Raw genomic sequence first — 15,621 nt, 5'->3', positions numbered from 1 at the left:
AAGGCTGATGGTGATTTAACAATGACTGAATTCCTGATTTGCCCAAATACTACTTTCCACCTACATATTAAAATGTGCCGTTACTATGGGATTTGGCCTACTACAAAACCACATTTTGCAAAAATCACTATTGGAAATCAAGTTCTGTTAGCTATGTGGGCACCCTGGAATACTCCTGTCAACATTAAACTAACGACAAAAGAGCCTTTTAACAGCAACAATTCTGTATATTTCAACCACACTTGTGAAAGAAAACACAAAACATTTTAACAGGGTTTTTGTAAAACTTCGGTGGTCACACATCGTCTCAAGTGTTTTGAAGAAGTCGGTGCAAGCAAGCTTCGGTGAAGTGTGTATAGCGCAAAATATATAGGAAAGTGCAAAACAGGATGCTAACAGTAGGACCTCATACTATTATTTATGCAAATACTGCCTGTTAGGCTAAATGCTAAGGTAAAATACACAGCAGTTAAAATCTTTGCTGTTTACAACATAACTACACGACATGGTTTGACCGATATAAGTACCCTTGCAGCTTTGCAACTAATTTAAACGAAACATTTTCACAATGCCAACGATATAATCGGAAACTTGGTCAAATGTACTAGAAGTCGCTCAAGCTAGGAATGTCCCTGTACAAATCAAGCGACTGTGGATTTCGGAAAGCACCTCTCTGTCTGATGTCAATTCCGGAAAGAATTCGAGTGATCGCAATTTCCACTTTTTTTCCGCTGATTGTGTACTAAAAAAAGAGTGGGAGTTTTCACTGAAAGTTGGGAACACATGAATAACAGCAAAATGTCAGCAATTTGATACTACTATATGCAACTAGATCTTATCAGACGCATCACTTAACCGCACTCACTGGGATATCTTCTACTTCCAGTATAACAGCTGGCACATGCCTTGGTGACAGCTGCGTTCGTATTTTTACTCGTATTTTCGACTTTAACTCCTCGTCGAGTGTGATATTCGGCGCCATCTTGAGAAATAATACCACTCGTTCTTGATCATAGATGTTATTTTCATCTGCACTTTTCCTGGGATTTCGCCTTTGAGCTGCCGCCACCGAGTCAACGACCTCGTTGCGAAACTCTGAATCGACTGCAATAAAACATACTTTATAATTGGTTATAGAGTTGGCCTATTGCTAAACAAGGCATGTTTTGCGCGACTGCACAAGTTAACGTCTACACTATGGCACAAATATGTAGTTGGTATTTACATGGACTAAAATTTACATCAACATATGACATAAAAAGTTCGGAAACGAAGCTGGTTTTAACCTAATCACGAAAATGTTGCGAACATTCACTGCAACTAAAACACGTCATACTTATGGTGTAAAGCTCTGACGTTCCAAATCTGACACCATTTGGATTGAGGGTTGCATCGCTTCTTCCGAGCATCACAAACCCGTGGGTTTGCTCGTTCTCAATGCAAAAGTCGCCATGGGACCATATTCCTTACATAGAAACATCAATTATTGTCAAGCACAGCAGACTTAAACGCACTTTTTCCTTGTTTGTATAAGCAATAATTTAAATACATTTTGGCGGTTTTAAAGCGTGTACATCCTACACAATCAGCACACAAACAACTGACCTGGAAATTTTCCAAAATATGCTTTTTTGTACATCTCGCCGTTGGGATCATTCCAAAAGTGAGTGGGCATGCAGGGAAAGGGTTTGAGACAAACCAGTTCACCAGATTCATTAAACACCTGCTCACCAGCGCCATCTTGTGTCTCACAATAGCAAGCTACAGCCATACCAAGATTAGCCGACTGTAATTCACCTTTGTAAACTGGAACTGTTGGATTTTGGCCCATGAAGCAAGATATGATGTCTGTGCCACCTGCAACAATTAGATGTTGTATGACAAAAAATTCCTGTTTCTAGGGCCATAAAAGTAAAATTTGTTGGTTTTGAAAAGCTGATAACAAAAGCTATCAGCTGTCAATCCCATTAAAAATCTCTTGTTAAAATCATGTCTGTAGCAAACGAAAATAAAAATGTATTTGCCTGTTATTGATGCTAAAACCAGGTCTTTCTTAATGCTTCCATATACATAATCATACTGATGAGCTGCCAGTGGTGATCCAGTGGAAAGGATTGTGTGCAAACTATTCAGGTCATGTGACTCCACTGGTTTGAGGCCTTTTTCCTCCATAACCCCCAGACATTTGGCACTTGTGCCCAAAATTGTCACTCTGCAAGGAAAGATTTTATTGGAGTGTAAGTGTGCCAAATACGAACGTTCATACATCAACAATTCAACATATTGCATGTGTGCTTTACCCGATTTCGTCAACTGTATCAAATATAACACTCGACTTTGGATGGAAAGGTGAACCGTCATATGTAACAATACTGCCACCTGATGGCAATGCCCCCACCATCCAGTTCCACATCATCCAACCAGTCTGCAAAAGAATAAATCTTTAAAGGGCAATAGTACCTTACTTTTCAGTATTGCATCCATTTCTTTGTACCAATTCAATTTTTGGGTTTCTACAATAATAGTTTAACATACTTACAGTGGTGTAATATAACAAACAATCATCCCTGGTCATGTTGCTGTGCAGAATGTGCTCCTTCATGTGTTGCAGCAATGTGCCCTGAAAATGAACACCGTCATACAGGTCGTCATATAAAGTTGCATGTTATTGACAGATTTGACTTTTACCCCTGCAGAATGGACCATGCACTTTGGTGGTCCAGTGGTCCCTGATGAATACATGACAAATAAAGGGTGGTTGAAGGGTAACTGCTCAAAGAAGAGTTGATCTTCTTTTGAACCATGTAACAGGAATTGGCTGAGTGTCATACTAGAAACAGTTCTCTTATTGCAGACAAAAACCATTGCCTGGTGCAGTATTTTTGTTGTAAAAGTTAATTGGGAAAACATCACTTACAGATGTTCAAGCAATAAAATCATATAACACTGCTTCGTTTATGTCCTTCATTTACTATGTTAATTTTTCATAATGTACCCACCTCTTTGGCACTGCACTTATATCCATATCTTCATCAAAAGATGCAACAAAAGGGATCACAACCACATGTTGAAGTTCAGGGAGGCCCTGGACTACCTTTTCCAATTTGTTCAAGTGAGAGTGAATTTTGTTGTTGTAGCGAACTGCCTCCACAGATATGATCAACTTTGGTTGAATCTGCTGAAACCTTTCCAGCACCCCCTAACCAATATCATATATTATGGAACATACTTGCTTGGTCAGCCTATGCTTATGAACATGCTTGGTTACCACTCAGACACAGAGAATATGCAAAAGTTGACCAAATTTAGTTAAAATAAGAGAGATAATTACATAAGCTGACAAACTTTCCAAATCTTTTGAATGAACTTATAGCATACATCGGACTTGTTAAACTCACAGTTACACCAAAATCTGGTGATGTACTGCTCCAAATGGCCCCAATGCTTGCGACAGCCAACATCGCCTCAACAGCTTCTTTGCAATTTGGAATGTAGCCTGAGCACAGCAACATAACTAGGCAACTACCAAATCAGTCAGTATGATAGCTCAAACACTAACCAACAACTCTATCACCACACTCGACACCCAGTTTTTTCAATGCTGATGCATAGAGACCCACATTACATCTTAACTCTTTAAATGTTACTGTCTTCATGGTTTGTCCTTCTCCTGAATAAAGATGCAATTCTTGTTGGGAGTGGATTGCATTTTTTGCAAACAATAATTCAGGTGCAAGACTTGCCTGTTGCATATATAGCTGGTTTGTCATCATTATAGCGAAGCATGTTTTCAGCATAATTTAGTTTTGCTCCCTGGAACCATTCCGGTACACTTGTAATGCCAATTTTAGGATCAACAACTTTATCATACGATTTTGAGCAAATGATGTTCATGTAATTCCATATCTCCTCCCAAAAGCATGGGTAATTCTCTGTTGACCATTTCCAAAGATCTCTGTAGTTTTCTACACCAAGGATAAATTTAATCTATGCTTGAAATAATAAGATGCTGTAATTACCAAGTTGAAGGTTGTATTTCTTGTTTACTCTTTGCTTGAATTCATTTATTTTGGTTGTCTCATTTGTGGGCATCCACATGACCGAAGGTCTGCCATTATTACCACCTAGCTCACCACTTGCAGGCATTTTGCAAAGCCTGGAAACCATAAACTTTGTGAAATAATTAAATAATCAAGGAAATCTCCGACACCTCGCATCATAAATCCGATAAATACATAAATTCGCTGTTAACTCGCAAATCCCATCAAACAACATGGTGTGACTAGTGTGACATGCTTGGTATTAGTTTCACGTGTAACCAAACCCTCTTGTAATTAAAATAAATACACATTTGATCGGTAAACCGTAACACTATGCGAAAAATCCTACCATGTGTCACTTAATGCACAGACAATTGGGAGTTTTGTAAGAGTGCATCATATTTTTTCTCAACGTTCATTTTTGTAACTCACAACCATAAACAAACTGTGACGTGTAGAGAGATTCGTTGCACCGGGGAAATTCCCGAGTTTACCTTAATTTTCTTGGGTTGTGGGGGACGAAACTTTAAAATATGCTGTTTGGTTTGTTGTGAACGCAGAAGAGTTGCACGCGAGAAAACCATTTGAAAATTGCTTTATTAGTTTCACGTAGCTATCCAAAGTTAGCTTTAACCGGAAGTTGGCGTAATGAGTCATGTAGCCATAGTACTTCACAAGATGTTTAGAAGTGGTATAATGTCGCTATTGGATCAATCTGTTCTTGGTAGGTAGGCTAAACAGTATGTTTGTTTTATCAAGTATTAAGTTTTTTTTACCATTTATGTCGAATTAAATTTACGGCGCCCTGAAACCATGCAAGCCCCTTGTATTTTTAATTCATGTTTGTCTTATTTAGCACGTAATTAGCAATATATTTCAATAAACTTTAAAAAGATGTACATCGTCAAGATCTTAGGATCTAGGACAGTCAAGCATCGAAGATTTACGTCACTTCAATCACCATCTTTGATACAATCGCATTTGCTTTACAACAACTGCATTTGCTTTACAGTGGTAGAGACGACCTCTTCTGGTACACATGGCCTGTTTTCTCAATACATTGTTTTTGTACCAGTTGCAGAAAACACATCAAGCGACAAGTAACCTTGCGGATGAAGTAAGCAATATTTTATGAGCACTGTGACTTTTTATTAAAAAAACAACTTCCAAGAGCAGCTCGCATACCATCGCTTGGGGAACACTAATCTAAGCCTTTATCTTAGTAACCTACATCCCAGACAAAGAACCGCAACCACAGCAACGTTTTGTGAAATGAAAAGCAAGATGTATTTTAGCGACCAAACAAGGATATAACACACAAAAAACTGAGTAACGTCCATTGAAAGTGTACATGGGGGAAAAGAAAAAAATGTTCAGATCCAGAACACACCATTGGCCGTAATTCCTACATCTACATGGGAAATGAAAATTAAATAATTTGAAGTTGATATGCTGCTGCAAAGTGTGTATTGTACTTTGAACTTCGGCTATTGCACGTAGATGGCAAAATGAACCAACTCACGAATGCGAAAACACGTTGAAAAGGGTATTCGCAACGCAAAGGAACGAGAAATGTTTGTTTTCAACAACGTACTATTACCAAGAAACAACAAGATTGATCGACGGACAGTGAGTTAAACTTCGACTCAACAAGGTACAACACCTCAAAAGAAATTTTTCTCATTGGTCATGTCGGATGCACAAAAAATATTAAAGGCGTTAACCGTGTGCGGTAGCATATGACCAAAACGCCATCTCGGGTAATCGGTATACAAAAATGTACGATTTCTGTAAAAAAAACAGGAATACACAACACAAATAAGAGGTAATGTATTTTCATTTCCTCCTGGATCTCAAATAGCGCTGCATTTAAAAAAATGGGCTGGATTTTACATGAATAGTGGTCGCAATGACAGCAGACTATTCGGACGGCAAATTACCGATATCCTAGCAGGTTGAGCGTTTTTGCTTGAGGAAAATGGCACTTTTTTTCCGATGTGCAGTTACATGCAAAGAGACGGATCGCCCACTAGAGGGCGTAACGAGGACGACAACACGAAACAAACGCTCACTGTAAACTGTGGTAGTTAAAACTGCGATAGATATAATTCTTACTCAAAACGCTTTAATTCTGCTTTAGCCAGAACAAGCGAATGTATTGTACATTATTGCGCCTCCGAGTCTGTACGCGTGTGCAGAAACCACACACAAAACTTAGAAAAAAACGGACAGACGCTCCTAAAACTATACGTCTTCCGAAAAGAAAAACACTGTCTAACGTATGAAAAACGCACGCGTAAAAAGATATGGAGCGCCACCTTGTGGTTTACAAAGCGTTTTCTGGGTGTCAAGTCCTCCCTGGTGTGATGTCGGAGAACTGATCTTGGGGCTCGTTAATGTTGTTGGCAAGCGCGACCGGGGTTAGCCATTCTTGGGGGAGGCAACGCTGCAGAAAGGGAATGCAGGAGCTGACCGAGGCAAGACGGTTGATGTAGCGAGGGATGGGTCGACCGCACAAAATCTGCTCAATACAAAACATGCTGCTGGTGAATGGTTTGTGATCGATTTTACAGATTACATTGGCTAGCCCTGGGATTAGGATGCAATCTGTCGTTGGACAGCCTATAAGCTTTACTTGCACGTTAACGACATTACCGCTTCACGGGTTAGCCCGGTTTAAACAAAGTGGAATAAAAAATTTATTGCTATATTTCCCATTTGACGCTGTATGGCTTGCTGTTAAACATCCGTACGTTTTGCCGACTACAGGTGTGCGTAGTTTTGCTACGAAACCCATTTAACAATAAAAACAGCATTTCTATATGACAAATCGCTTCATTCAACCACCCATTACCCATTATCTTGTCAAAGCAAGACAAAAACAATGTAGGACGAGTTCTCTTGTGTGTTTATGTGGTCTGGGTTGGAGGGCGCGAGTCACAGTATGGTTAACGCGGGCGGCAAGTTTATAGTTCGTCATGGGCGCGTCATATCAGAACAACGACTTGTGAGTTATTACTCACGCCGTGGAGTAAGCGATGAGGTTTGCAGTACGACGTCATGTTGTCATGGCAATCTAAATTTTCATCACGCCTGTACCATTTTATTTCTCACAGGTTTTAATATCGATTAAAAATCGTGTGTCTGGATGAGCGTGTTAAAAAATAACAACCCCGTGCCACAAAGTCAACAAAAAGCAGGACAGGGTTTTGCACGGAATTCCCCGAAATTCGTTTCAAAAATGTAGAAAACTGAAACTGATCGAATTGTTATGTATCCTACTGTCGTATTTGATGGACAGACAAGCTTTTAATCGGGTTGCGGACAAGAGTGGACGGCTTGGCACACATAAGCGCCTTGACCTAAATCCCACTACTGGACACTTGAATGAATTTATTTTGCCCTTGCGATGTACAGTATGATCTCCGAGTGACAACTTGGGAGTAAAACTCCATATGTTGCGTTCCACTAAATCCTTTTAAATACATCGCTGCTTGAACATGGATTTAACCAACGCTGTGCTTCGTAAACACTAGCATGAAATCCAAAACCAACAAACCTGTTTATTGCATATGGGCAACCACTTTACACCAATAGAAATGTCATTATATATTGGCACTATAGTGTTCCTTCTAACGTTCATGTAAGGTCAAAAGTAATTTTGGCACCTTCAAGTTTTAACAGATGGTTTTGAGATGGGCTTGTGCAGCCACAATACTGCATTGGTTCATGCAATTTAAGTAATATTAAAGAGTGTTTTCAGTGTATAGTGGCAAACGGATTGCTTTGAATAAACTTTTACCAAAAGGCAACACAAAATGTGAAAACCTCTTAAAAATGATATCATGATTCAAAGATGCCTACATAACTGCTGACCTAACCAAGGAAAAAGTGCTTCAGTATTGATACTACCGATAACTGTCATTGCCTCCCACAAGCTACTGATGGAGCGATTGAATTCACATCAAAACAACACAAATGACAACACAATGCTATACCAACATTAGGTATTTTGTGTTCTGCTGTTTACCCTATGTTATATTGAATAAACAGGGTACATACCTCTCCGAACGATGAAGAGAAATGGTTGCAGTTTTTGTGCATGAGATGATAAGCACAACCTTTGAACTCTTTGCCCAGTTGCTCAACAATGCTTTCAACATCGCCTTGGGTGAAATCAGTCATACCAAGCACTATGCTTTCTCTGTAAATAAATCATTGTTATTTATTTTTAATAATAATAAACGTATAGATAATTTTTATTAAACTATATATATATGCACACGACACGGAGAAGACCATTACAGTGATTTAAAATTTGATTTATGGGCGCATGACTTCATAACCTTTACAGTTTTAGCGACCATACTAAACTATATCCATTCTGTCTTGTTCATCTGTGTACCATTTCTTTTTGTGTACTTGTTCAACAAAATACACCTCATTTGATTTGAATCCAATCAATTTTCACAAAGTTCATCATGCACATGAGGTTTTGTGATAACAATTTTAGACTTAACATAGGTACTAATTAAAGCCACTACTCAACCCATGCCCAGACACGACCAATCAATTTGTGGTCCACATACAGGAAATGCTGTAAATGCCATTCAGTTTGGACCACTTATTTGAGGGAATACCACTTGGTTGTCTAGTTGCTTGGTAATAAACAACCCTACAGAACACCTGAGCTACTAAAGCAGTCAGAAATTGGCATTTACTTAATGAAGATATTTTTCCTTCATAATTACAAATACACCAATAAAGGACAACTGGTTAATAATCATATATACACTGTCAAATTGTATGTTAAATTTCTGAAAGTAAAAGGCTACACAGCACAGCTTTTGGTATGAAAAATTTGTATGAAAGTAAATTTAAGACAGATTTTAATGTATTTCAATTGACAAAAGCACCCAATCATAACCAGTCTCCACATTTTAGAGTAACTATCAACAGGAAGTCCGCCCAACTGTTTGGCGTGATGCTTTGTTTTGGTAAACAACAGTAAAATCGAATCAAAGCAAATTCACTAACACTCACGAAGAGATTGCAAAAAAATTTTGCATCGCCTTACCATGTGTATGCTGGTGAAAATGTACTTATGCATAAATTATACTTGTTTTTCTGCTTACTTGAACTTAAAAGATTCACCAAGCTCTGTAGTGTCTCTTGGTAGGATTTCAAACACCCCAGTGAAGTTGAATTGATGTCCACCATATGCAAATTCTGTATGATGGTCAAAGTTTAGGAAACTGTTTTCATTGTAAGTTACAGAACTGGATCATTTTAATAGCTCAATTTGTACTTAATCACTTCTTTGACACTTCTTGTTTATTACATACGGCACTATTTGATACCAGTTTACATACAGAAGGATATGTAAGATTGCAACCTGCATGAATTCAGTCAAAAAACGTTGAGATTTTTTATATTGGACGTTTTTTAGTCAGATTCACTGATAAAGAAAAAACAGGCTGTCCAAAATACCTCGGTTGTAGACTTCTATTCCTGTGTGGTAGACACCCAATCCTATATTGGATGTGTATTGATTTATCCAATACTGCAATACAAACAAAATTCTGGTTCAAGGTATAGGTATGCAGAGTTGTCACAATGATAACAAAAAATATTACAAAAACTTACCATGTCGTAGACATTTAATATAACCGGTGCATTGGCCATACTGCAACAAACAAACAAGTCAAAATTTTTAACTAGTTCTTTGTCTTTCAAAAAAACACAAAGAAAAAATAAACTACAAATATAAACAGGATTTACCTGTTTATTCCAGTGTTGTTGGATGCTACAGTGTTACAAAACCAACTGATTAAGAACACCAGGCAATGTTGTTTAAGAAACAAAGGTTAAAGCCAAACTACAAACTCAACCAGCATAATTATTACCAAAGACAAAAAACTAAAACAAACAAAATAACACCATGAAACTTATTAAATGAAACAGTAATTGGACACAAATAAAATAAAGGTTGTTCCACCTTCTTTCAAATACAAATTGCTGTTCACAACCAAAGCAAATTATTGGCCTCTTGTTGTATAGTTCATTTGTTACCCATGCGGCATGCCTTCCAATTCTAAAATCATTTGTACACTTAACACATAAAAATAAGCTCATAACTTTTGATACACAAGCGATAGCTATGCAAAATAGATTCCTAATCATCCCCGTACGCCTGTGGCCGTAACCACAACAGCCACAGCGCACAACTCAAGATAACTTTGGACTGGTTATGAAGGCAGCGTATTTGAATGTCAATTTTTTTTTATTTGATGCAAAGATTTTGACAAAAAGCGAATGATTTTAAATCTAATCAAGTGTTCTCTAGTCTAACATTACCCTCTGCTATCAACTTCAACGATTATTATTCTATCTCCACAACACACAAAACTCTTTACGGTTTCCACTTCACGCTTGACTTGTTGCGGTTAGAAACCTTTTTCGAGTTTCTTCCTGACCTTTTTTTCAGATTAACCCGATTTAAACCAGATAGCACAAGAGGTCACAACTAGATTCTGATAACAAACATTTATACAAAATCGTAAGTGTGTCTGAAATAAACAAACTGCCACTCAAGTCCGAAATCAATCAAAAAAACGATGTGGCGCGAAAACGGCAAAGCAAGGTAATATATATAAAATATACTTAAATTCGTCCTCTTTGGCTTTAAAAACATAATTGGCCAGATTTTACTGCTTCTGCTAAAATTAAATGACCTAACATTACAATACGATAAAACTTCCGTGTTGCGACCTATTCCATGAATGCAAACGTTGCTATGTATAACGTAAAAATACGTAACATTCCGCTAAAAACTAATAGGCAAACGACAGAAATGGTAAATGTGACTAGAGGTGCATACATGAAGCCTCCCTACGAGCTGTCGTATTGTAACTGTTGTGATTTGCCCCGTAAATTCTGCACGGCATGGAACGTGCCAAATGCCACATTAGATTTTTTCCCATATAAGTGAACGCGACTCCGTCCCCCGCTCCTTGAACCAGTAATTGACATAACGTAGGTTCTCTGTTCTAAACGAACAAACATTTAGTACAGCAAATAATGTAAACAACAATAACAATAGCAACATACCAACTTTAGGGGATCCAGCTTTGAATTATTCATTTTTCCCATATATAACATAATTTATTCGTTATTATAACAGCTTGCGTTTATTCCAATAGACACGGTCAATCAAGTTAAACTGCTCAAAAACAGCACGTACGTTACCTACCAACGTTAAAAACAGCGTACGGAAAAAAAAATTCCGTACACTGTTACATCACAGCCGCCGAACGTCACAAAGTAAGTGGCGGGAATGATCACAAAAAACTTACACCTATTTAACACGTTTCTTTCAAATAATTCATTAATCCTACCAGTGACTATAACTCAATAGTCTCTGATCCGACGAAGCCGACATTTAACATTCGAGGGAGTTAACACGCCAATCATTAAAAATTGATTTTTTTGGCGGGACAAATATTATTGTGTTCCGACCAACCAAATATTTGGGGGTAAGACCCGATGTCCCTTCTGGGATTTCCGCCCACGCATGTAGTCGTATCTCATTTGCAGCATTTCTTGTGTTGAGATGCATATGCTTTAAGTGCTATACAGTACGATTTTGTAAAATCTGATAGGGCTAAAGGCACTTCACTGGATTTAGACATTTGTTTGCACACACTACATAAAATAAAACTTCTAATAAACGCAAAAGAAACAGGTTATATGTGTTCTCTAAGAGGAACAAAAATTAAGAAACAAGATAAGAAACAGTTTATTTGACGGAAAATTTGATCTTTCCAGCTGGAAGTGAAGAAAAACACTACATAGCCTATTAATATTTACAACACTTTGTTGTCAAAATATTATAAAATAATGCACATACTATACCAGCGACGTATAAAATTATACAAACACTTTGCAAATAGTATTAACACATGCTGTGAAGCAAAGTTTCGCAAGCAAATGCAACTTTAGCCTTTCAGATAAACCCACACATATGGAAATGTATTCAATTCTTCAAACTTTTTTGGGTTGCCATATAGTTGCAATTATGGCCATTACTGCGCTTCCAATTGGGACAGTTGTGGGGCCAACTAATGTATTGACAGCTCCTTCCACATGCGGCATCAATATTGGTAACGCGCGCAATACCAAACGTTGAATGTGAGGCAACACTGCCCTTCCGGCGGCGGCTGCTTCGGCAGGAAAGCATACGATGGCAGCAATCACCCCAGCGCTGATCACCACCCCTCCTACCACCCACATGGCCTACAACGAAGATATAATGCCTAATTGCTGAAACTAATTTTAGCTCTAGGAATTCTAAAAAGGTCCTGAAACGGTTTGTGCATAATAATGGTAAACAAATTAGGAATCATTAACCATAAAACAGTTTATTTTTTTATTTTTTTGTATTAGCTTGGTGTTCCAAAATACTGGGTCTCAAAAGTCCCTGAATGACAATACAGGACATAGGACTTGACAACTCACTAGTTGCGCTGTATGAGCGCTGTCGTTGTAGGCTTCGAACCTTTTGTCCATAAGCTTCTCTAGTTCCAGAGTGGCGGCGTCAACGACATCAGTTTCAACAAAATGTAGCTCGATGTCTATCTTGAAATCCCTCAAGATTTTTTGTTTCAGTTCCTCGTGTCGTTCGTTCCTGGTCGATTCGGCTTGAAACCAACCTCGATTCTTAATGATAAAATTAACTTGCTGGTAAAGTGCCACAGAAGTTTGCTACACTGTGTTGCACCAATTACGTCACGCAAATGAAACAATCACGAAATATTTATAAAAAAATGTTTTGTGGATTGTTTTATGGAGACTCAATACAACCTCTAAAAGTTCTTCTTGGTATTTCTTGAAACTGTCGTTCAGCACTTTGCGGATGTGTTCTTCCTTTCTTGCCTGTAAAGTTTTAACCACGTATATGAGGTTGCAAAAAGCACCAAAAACCTTCAACAGTCACACGTTTAAAAATCGCCACACGTTTAACCACAACACTGTCACAACATTTTTTTGTTTTCAGGCTTACATTAGCAAGGGTGTGAGTCCTCCTTTCGCCTCCGTTTTGGAAATGGTGAGCAAGTTTAGTGAGCTGTGCTTCGAGATCGCCAACGCGCAGGACTTCGCCGTTCACGCTCGATGGTTCAACGAATTCGAAAAACAGCTGTTGTGCGAAAATCCGCAACGCATGGCGAAACAACAGATCAACATCTGACAAAATCACATTGTGTAAATCTAACGTTGTTTCCTGCTTTACCAAACTTCTTAGAAAAAACAGGTTTTACATCCCGAAAATGCCGCAAAAAGGGACAACTAATTGTATTCAAATAGCACCCACGTCAGGCTCTCTAAAAAGCAGTGACGTCATAAACTCACTGGGCTGTTACAGTCAATGCGGTAAGACACAACAACATAACCTACCGACTTGTTATTTTGTCTCTAACCTCGCATTCTGGAGATTTTTATTCCTTTCGTCTTCACTTCCTGGTTGGGAGGTGGCATCATGAACACCAACACTTGTGTAAATGTGTTTTCCAGCTCCCGAAGAAATGCGTCTGTCTGTCCGGCACCTCCGGCCTCTTCCCTCATGTGATTCAGGTAAGCCTTTCCACCTTCCCAGCAGTATCCGAACTCCTCATCGGCATCCCGTACCACAATTACCAACGTCTAAATTTAAAAGTACGTGTCCCAAAATAGTGGGATAATCGTAACCGTATTCTGTTTTGTTTTCCAAAAAAATTTACGGTGTTTCTTATTAACCTTAATGTAACTTTATCCAATCCCCATAAAAATTTATGCGTAACAGTCACCACTTTGTCACTTTTACATGTTTTAAAGAATATTTGTTAGAGGTATATTTTGCTATTAAACACTCCATAGAACAAAGGTTGCTTCTAAACAAACTGGCCCACATGAACGCACTGAAACGTCACTGAACCACGAACTTTGGTGTTGCAACCCACCTGAAACAGGTTGGTCTGTTCCCCACCTCCATTCGCTGTACGCATTTCCTCCAAAAATGTCTGTGGACACAAATAAACCAGTATTGCTTCTTTTTCAGTATTTCACATGCAATACATGTTTGTGCTCTGTTACAATTTCTCCACTTGGTTTACAGATAAAATAAGACTCTTTAGTCAAACGAGTTTATTTGCCTGTGAAACCACGGGTTTCCGTTTCATGAACACACACAGAACGTAATTACGCTTTATTGAACACACACATGTAATTACGCTTTATTGACAGTGGATCAAGCTTACATTTCAAAATAATAATACGTATTTGACTAATCTTATAATATGGGAGATTCGAAAGTGACACCTGCATTTTATCCATATTTTCCATGCTGAACTTTTCCTTCACGTTGTAGATTAGAACTTGGCTGAAGTAGGCGCTCAGTCCAAACACGGTGAGTGCGTGATCTTGGCGTTGGTTGGGGTCTGACGGACCTTCTGTGTCCCATAAAGCCAACACAGACTCCTAAATGGATTACGAATTTGTTACAAGTCACATCTTTTGCCACGTTTTAATCCAAGTAAGCGTAATTACTACATTCCTAAAATCCATCTGTTTGCCATGGTGGCTACCTAGCCAAGTGTAAGTAAAGACTTTGAGGCTGAATTTGCCTTTGACATTAATCCGTCAGATATATATATATGCCTAGACTGTCCTCAGTCACAAGCTGAACAGATGAAACCTAAACGGGTAAAATACTGATATTTCGTATATTTTTAAATACCGTTTCGTTGTGCACAGGAGGTATGAGGTAATCTTTGTACATGTCGATGCCCTTTGTTTCCGAATTTACAGAAGTTTCAATGGGAAAAGCTTCCAACAGTTCATTGTGGTCCTCAAAATAGTTTTCGCCCTAAGAAAGATAACAATGTATGTGTCAAATACTAATAGTGTATCTTTTTTCATTACCCACCATTTCAAGGGCACTACAGTTAACCCCGAAAATTGTTACTTCACAAATATAACCAGATAGCGTAAACTTACGTGTTGAATGAATCCGAGCAAAATATTTTGGAGAAATGATTTTCCAATGCCGAAACTTCCCACACACGTAAATATTGACAAAGCTTTGTCGGCGTGTTGTCCAGGGTCCGGAATGTTTTGTGGCAGAATTGTCCATTTTCCATCATGTAAATCGAGAATTTTGGTTAGGTCGCCCATTTTCACGCACAGCCAGCAGTAATTCTATGTTTATCGATTGGAAACTAGCACTTGACACCAAAGCTCTGCAGAGAATGGAAAAGCGTCTGTCAAGTTTAAATCACTGCAATAATCCAGTAATGTTGCACACCTGCCCTGTTGCTATGAACGCTTGTTGTTTGAAGTTGCAGTTCACAAAATTAAACAAAAACCACTGACAATTACATAATGATGTGTATTGAGTGTGACAAGTTAAAGCCCGGTTCTTTTGTTTGTTTCCTTTGTAATCCTGCATGCTAAAAGCCTCGCACTAGCCTTTCATACAACATCATACTATTTCTCGGCAAACAAAGGCTTCGCTTTAAATTGTAAGAACCGAGCCGTGTAAAGACTG

General features: G+C 38.4%; 3 protein-coding genes across 4 annotated transcripts; all 3 read right to left on the bottom strand.

The window, feature by feature from the left end:
- Positions 1-218: 218 nt before the first annotated feature.
- Positions 219-4,388, bottom strand: LOC145888382 (acetoacetyl-CoA synthetase-like). Its single transcript, XM_082979121.1, has 13 exons — positions 4,020-4,388; positions 3,744-3,965; positions 3,560-3,670; positions 3,399-3,496; positions 3,000-3,199; positions 2,689-2,830; positions 2,540-2,620; positions 2,301-2,425; positions 2,025-2,212; positions 1,606-1,857; positions 1,337-1,465; positions 866-1,104; positions 219-742 (listed from the first exon to the last, which is right to left on the bottom strand). Exons 1-13 carry the CDS (start codon positions 4,165-4,167, stop codon positions 605-607), a joined length of 2,073 nt encoding a protein of 690 aa, XP_082835247.1. The 5' UTR covers positions 4,168-4,388; the 3' UTR covers positions 219-604.
- A 926-nt stretch (positions 4,389-5,314) lies between these two features.
- On the bottom strand, positions 5,315-9,964 carry LOC145888811 (deubiquitinase DESI2-like). The gene is made up of 6 exons (XM_082979671.1): positions 9,822-9,964; positions 9,687-9,726; positions 9,531-9,603; positions 9,176-9,269; positions 8,103-8,244; positions 5,315-6,561 (listed from the first exon to the last, which is right to left on the bottom strand). Exons 2-6 carry the CDS (start codon positions 9,723-9,725, stop codon positions 6,388-6,390), a joined length of 522 nt encoding a protein of 173 aa, XP_082835797.1. The 5' UTR covers position 9,726; positions 9,822-9,964; the 3' UTR covers positions 5,315-6,387.
- A 1,856-nt stretch (positions 9,965-11,820) lies between these two features.
- On the bottom strand, positions 11,821-15,332 carry LOC145888761 (atlastin-1-like). Of its 2 annotated transcripts, none has more exons than XM_082979595.1 (9): positions 15,072-15,332; positions 14,812-14,940; positions 14,394-14,552; positions 14,036-14,095; positions 13,517-13,739; positions 13,102-13,283; positions 12,903-12,974; positions 12,558-12,758; positions 11,821-12,335 (listed from the first exon to the last, which is right to left on the bottom strand). In XM_082979595.1, the coding sequence occupies exons 1-9, from the start codon at positions 15,246-15,248 to the stop codon at positions 12,084-12,086; spliced, it is 1,455 nt and encodes a 484-aa protein (XP_082835721.1). In that variant the 5' UTR covers positions 15,249-15,332; the 3' UTR covers positions 11,821-12,083. The 2 variants fall into 2 exon arrangements, with proteins under 2 accessions (XP_082835721.1, XP_082835723.1); XM_082979597.1 differs by having other exon boundaries at positions 12,180-12,335; positions 12,598-12,758.
- Between the last annotated feature and the right edge of the window lie 289 nt (positions 15,333-15,621).

This window comes from Ascidia mentula, chromosome 2 (assembly GCF_947561715.1).
Source record: "Ascidia mentula chromosome 2, kaAscMent1.1, whole genome shotgun sequence".
NCBI lineage: Eukaryota > Metazoa > Chordata > Ascidiacea > Phlebobranchia > Ascidiidae > Ascidia > Ascidia mentula.
This window is presented reverse-complemented; position numbering and strand designations above follow the sequence as displayed.

Bases quoted from the DNA above. Each gene is read 5' to 3' on its own strand.
- LOC145888761 (XM_082979595.1), bottom strand. From the start codon at position 15,248: ATGGGCGACCTAACCAAAATTCTCGATTTACATGATGGAAAATGGACA. The intron at 14,553-14,811 runs GTATTTAAAAAT...TAATCCATTTAG, and splicing joins CTCCTGTGCACAACGAAACG to GAGTCTGTGTTGGCTTTATG. The intron at 14,096-14,393 runs GTGTCACTTTCG...TTGTGTCCACAG, and splicing joins AAAATATGGATAAAATGCAG to ACATTTTTGGAGGAAATGCG.
- LOC145888382 (XM_082979121.1), bottom strand. From the start codon at position 4,167: ATGGTTTCCAGGCTTTGCAAAATGCCTGCAAGTGGTGAGCTAGGTGGT. The intron at 3,497-3,559 runs GTTAGTGTTTGA...TGCTGTGCTCAG, and splicing joins GTGTGGTGATAGAGTTGTTG to GCTACATTCCAAATTGCAAA. The intron at 2,831-2,999 runs GTGGGTACATTA...AACTGTTTCTAG, and splicing joins ATAAGTGCAGTGCCAAAGAG to TATGACACTCAGCCAATTCC.
- LOC145888811 (XM_082979671.1), bottom strand. From the start codon at position 9,725: ATGGCCAATGCACCGGTTATATTAAATGTCTACGACATG. The intron at 8,245-9,175 runs GTAAGCAGAAAA...ATTTATTTACAG, and splicing joins GGTGAATCTTTTAAGTTCAA to AGAAAGCATAGTGCTTGGTA. The intron at 6,562-8,102 runs GTATGTACCCTG...TGTATTGAGCAG, and splicing joins TCTCTTCATCGTTCGGAGAG to ATTTTGTGCGGTCGACCCAT.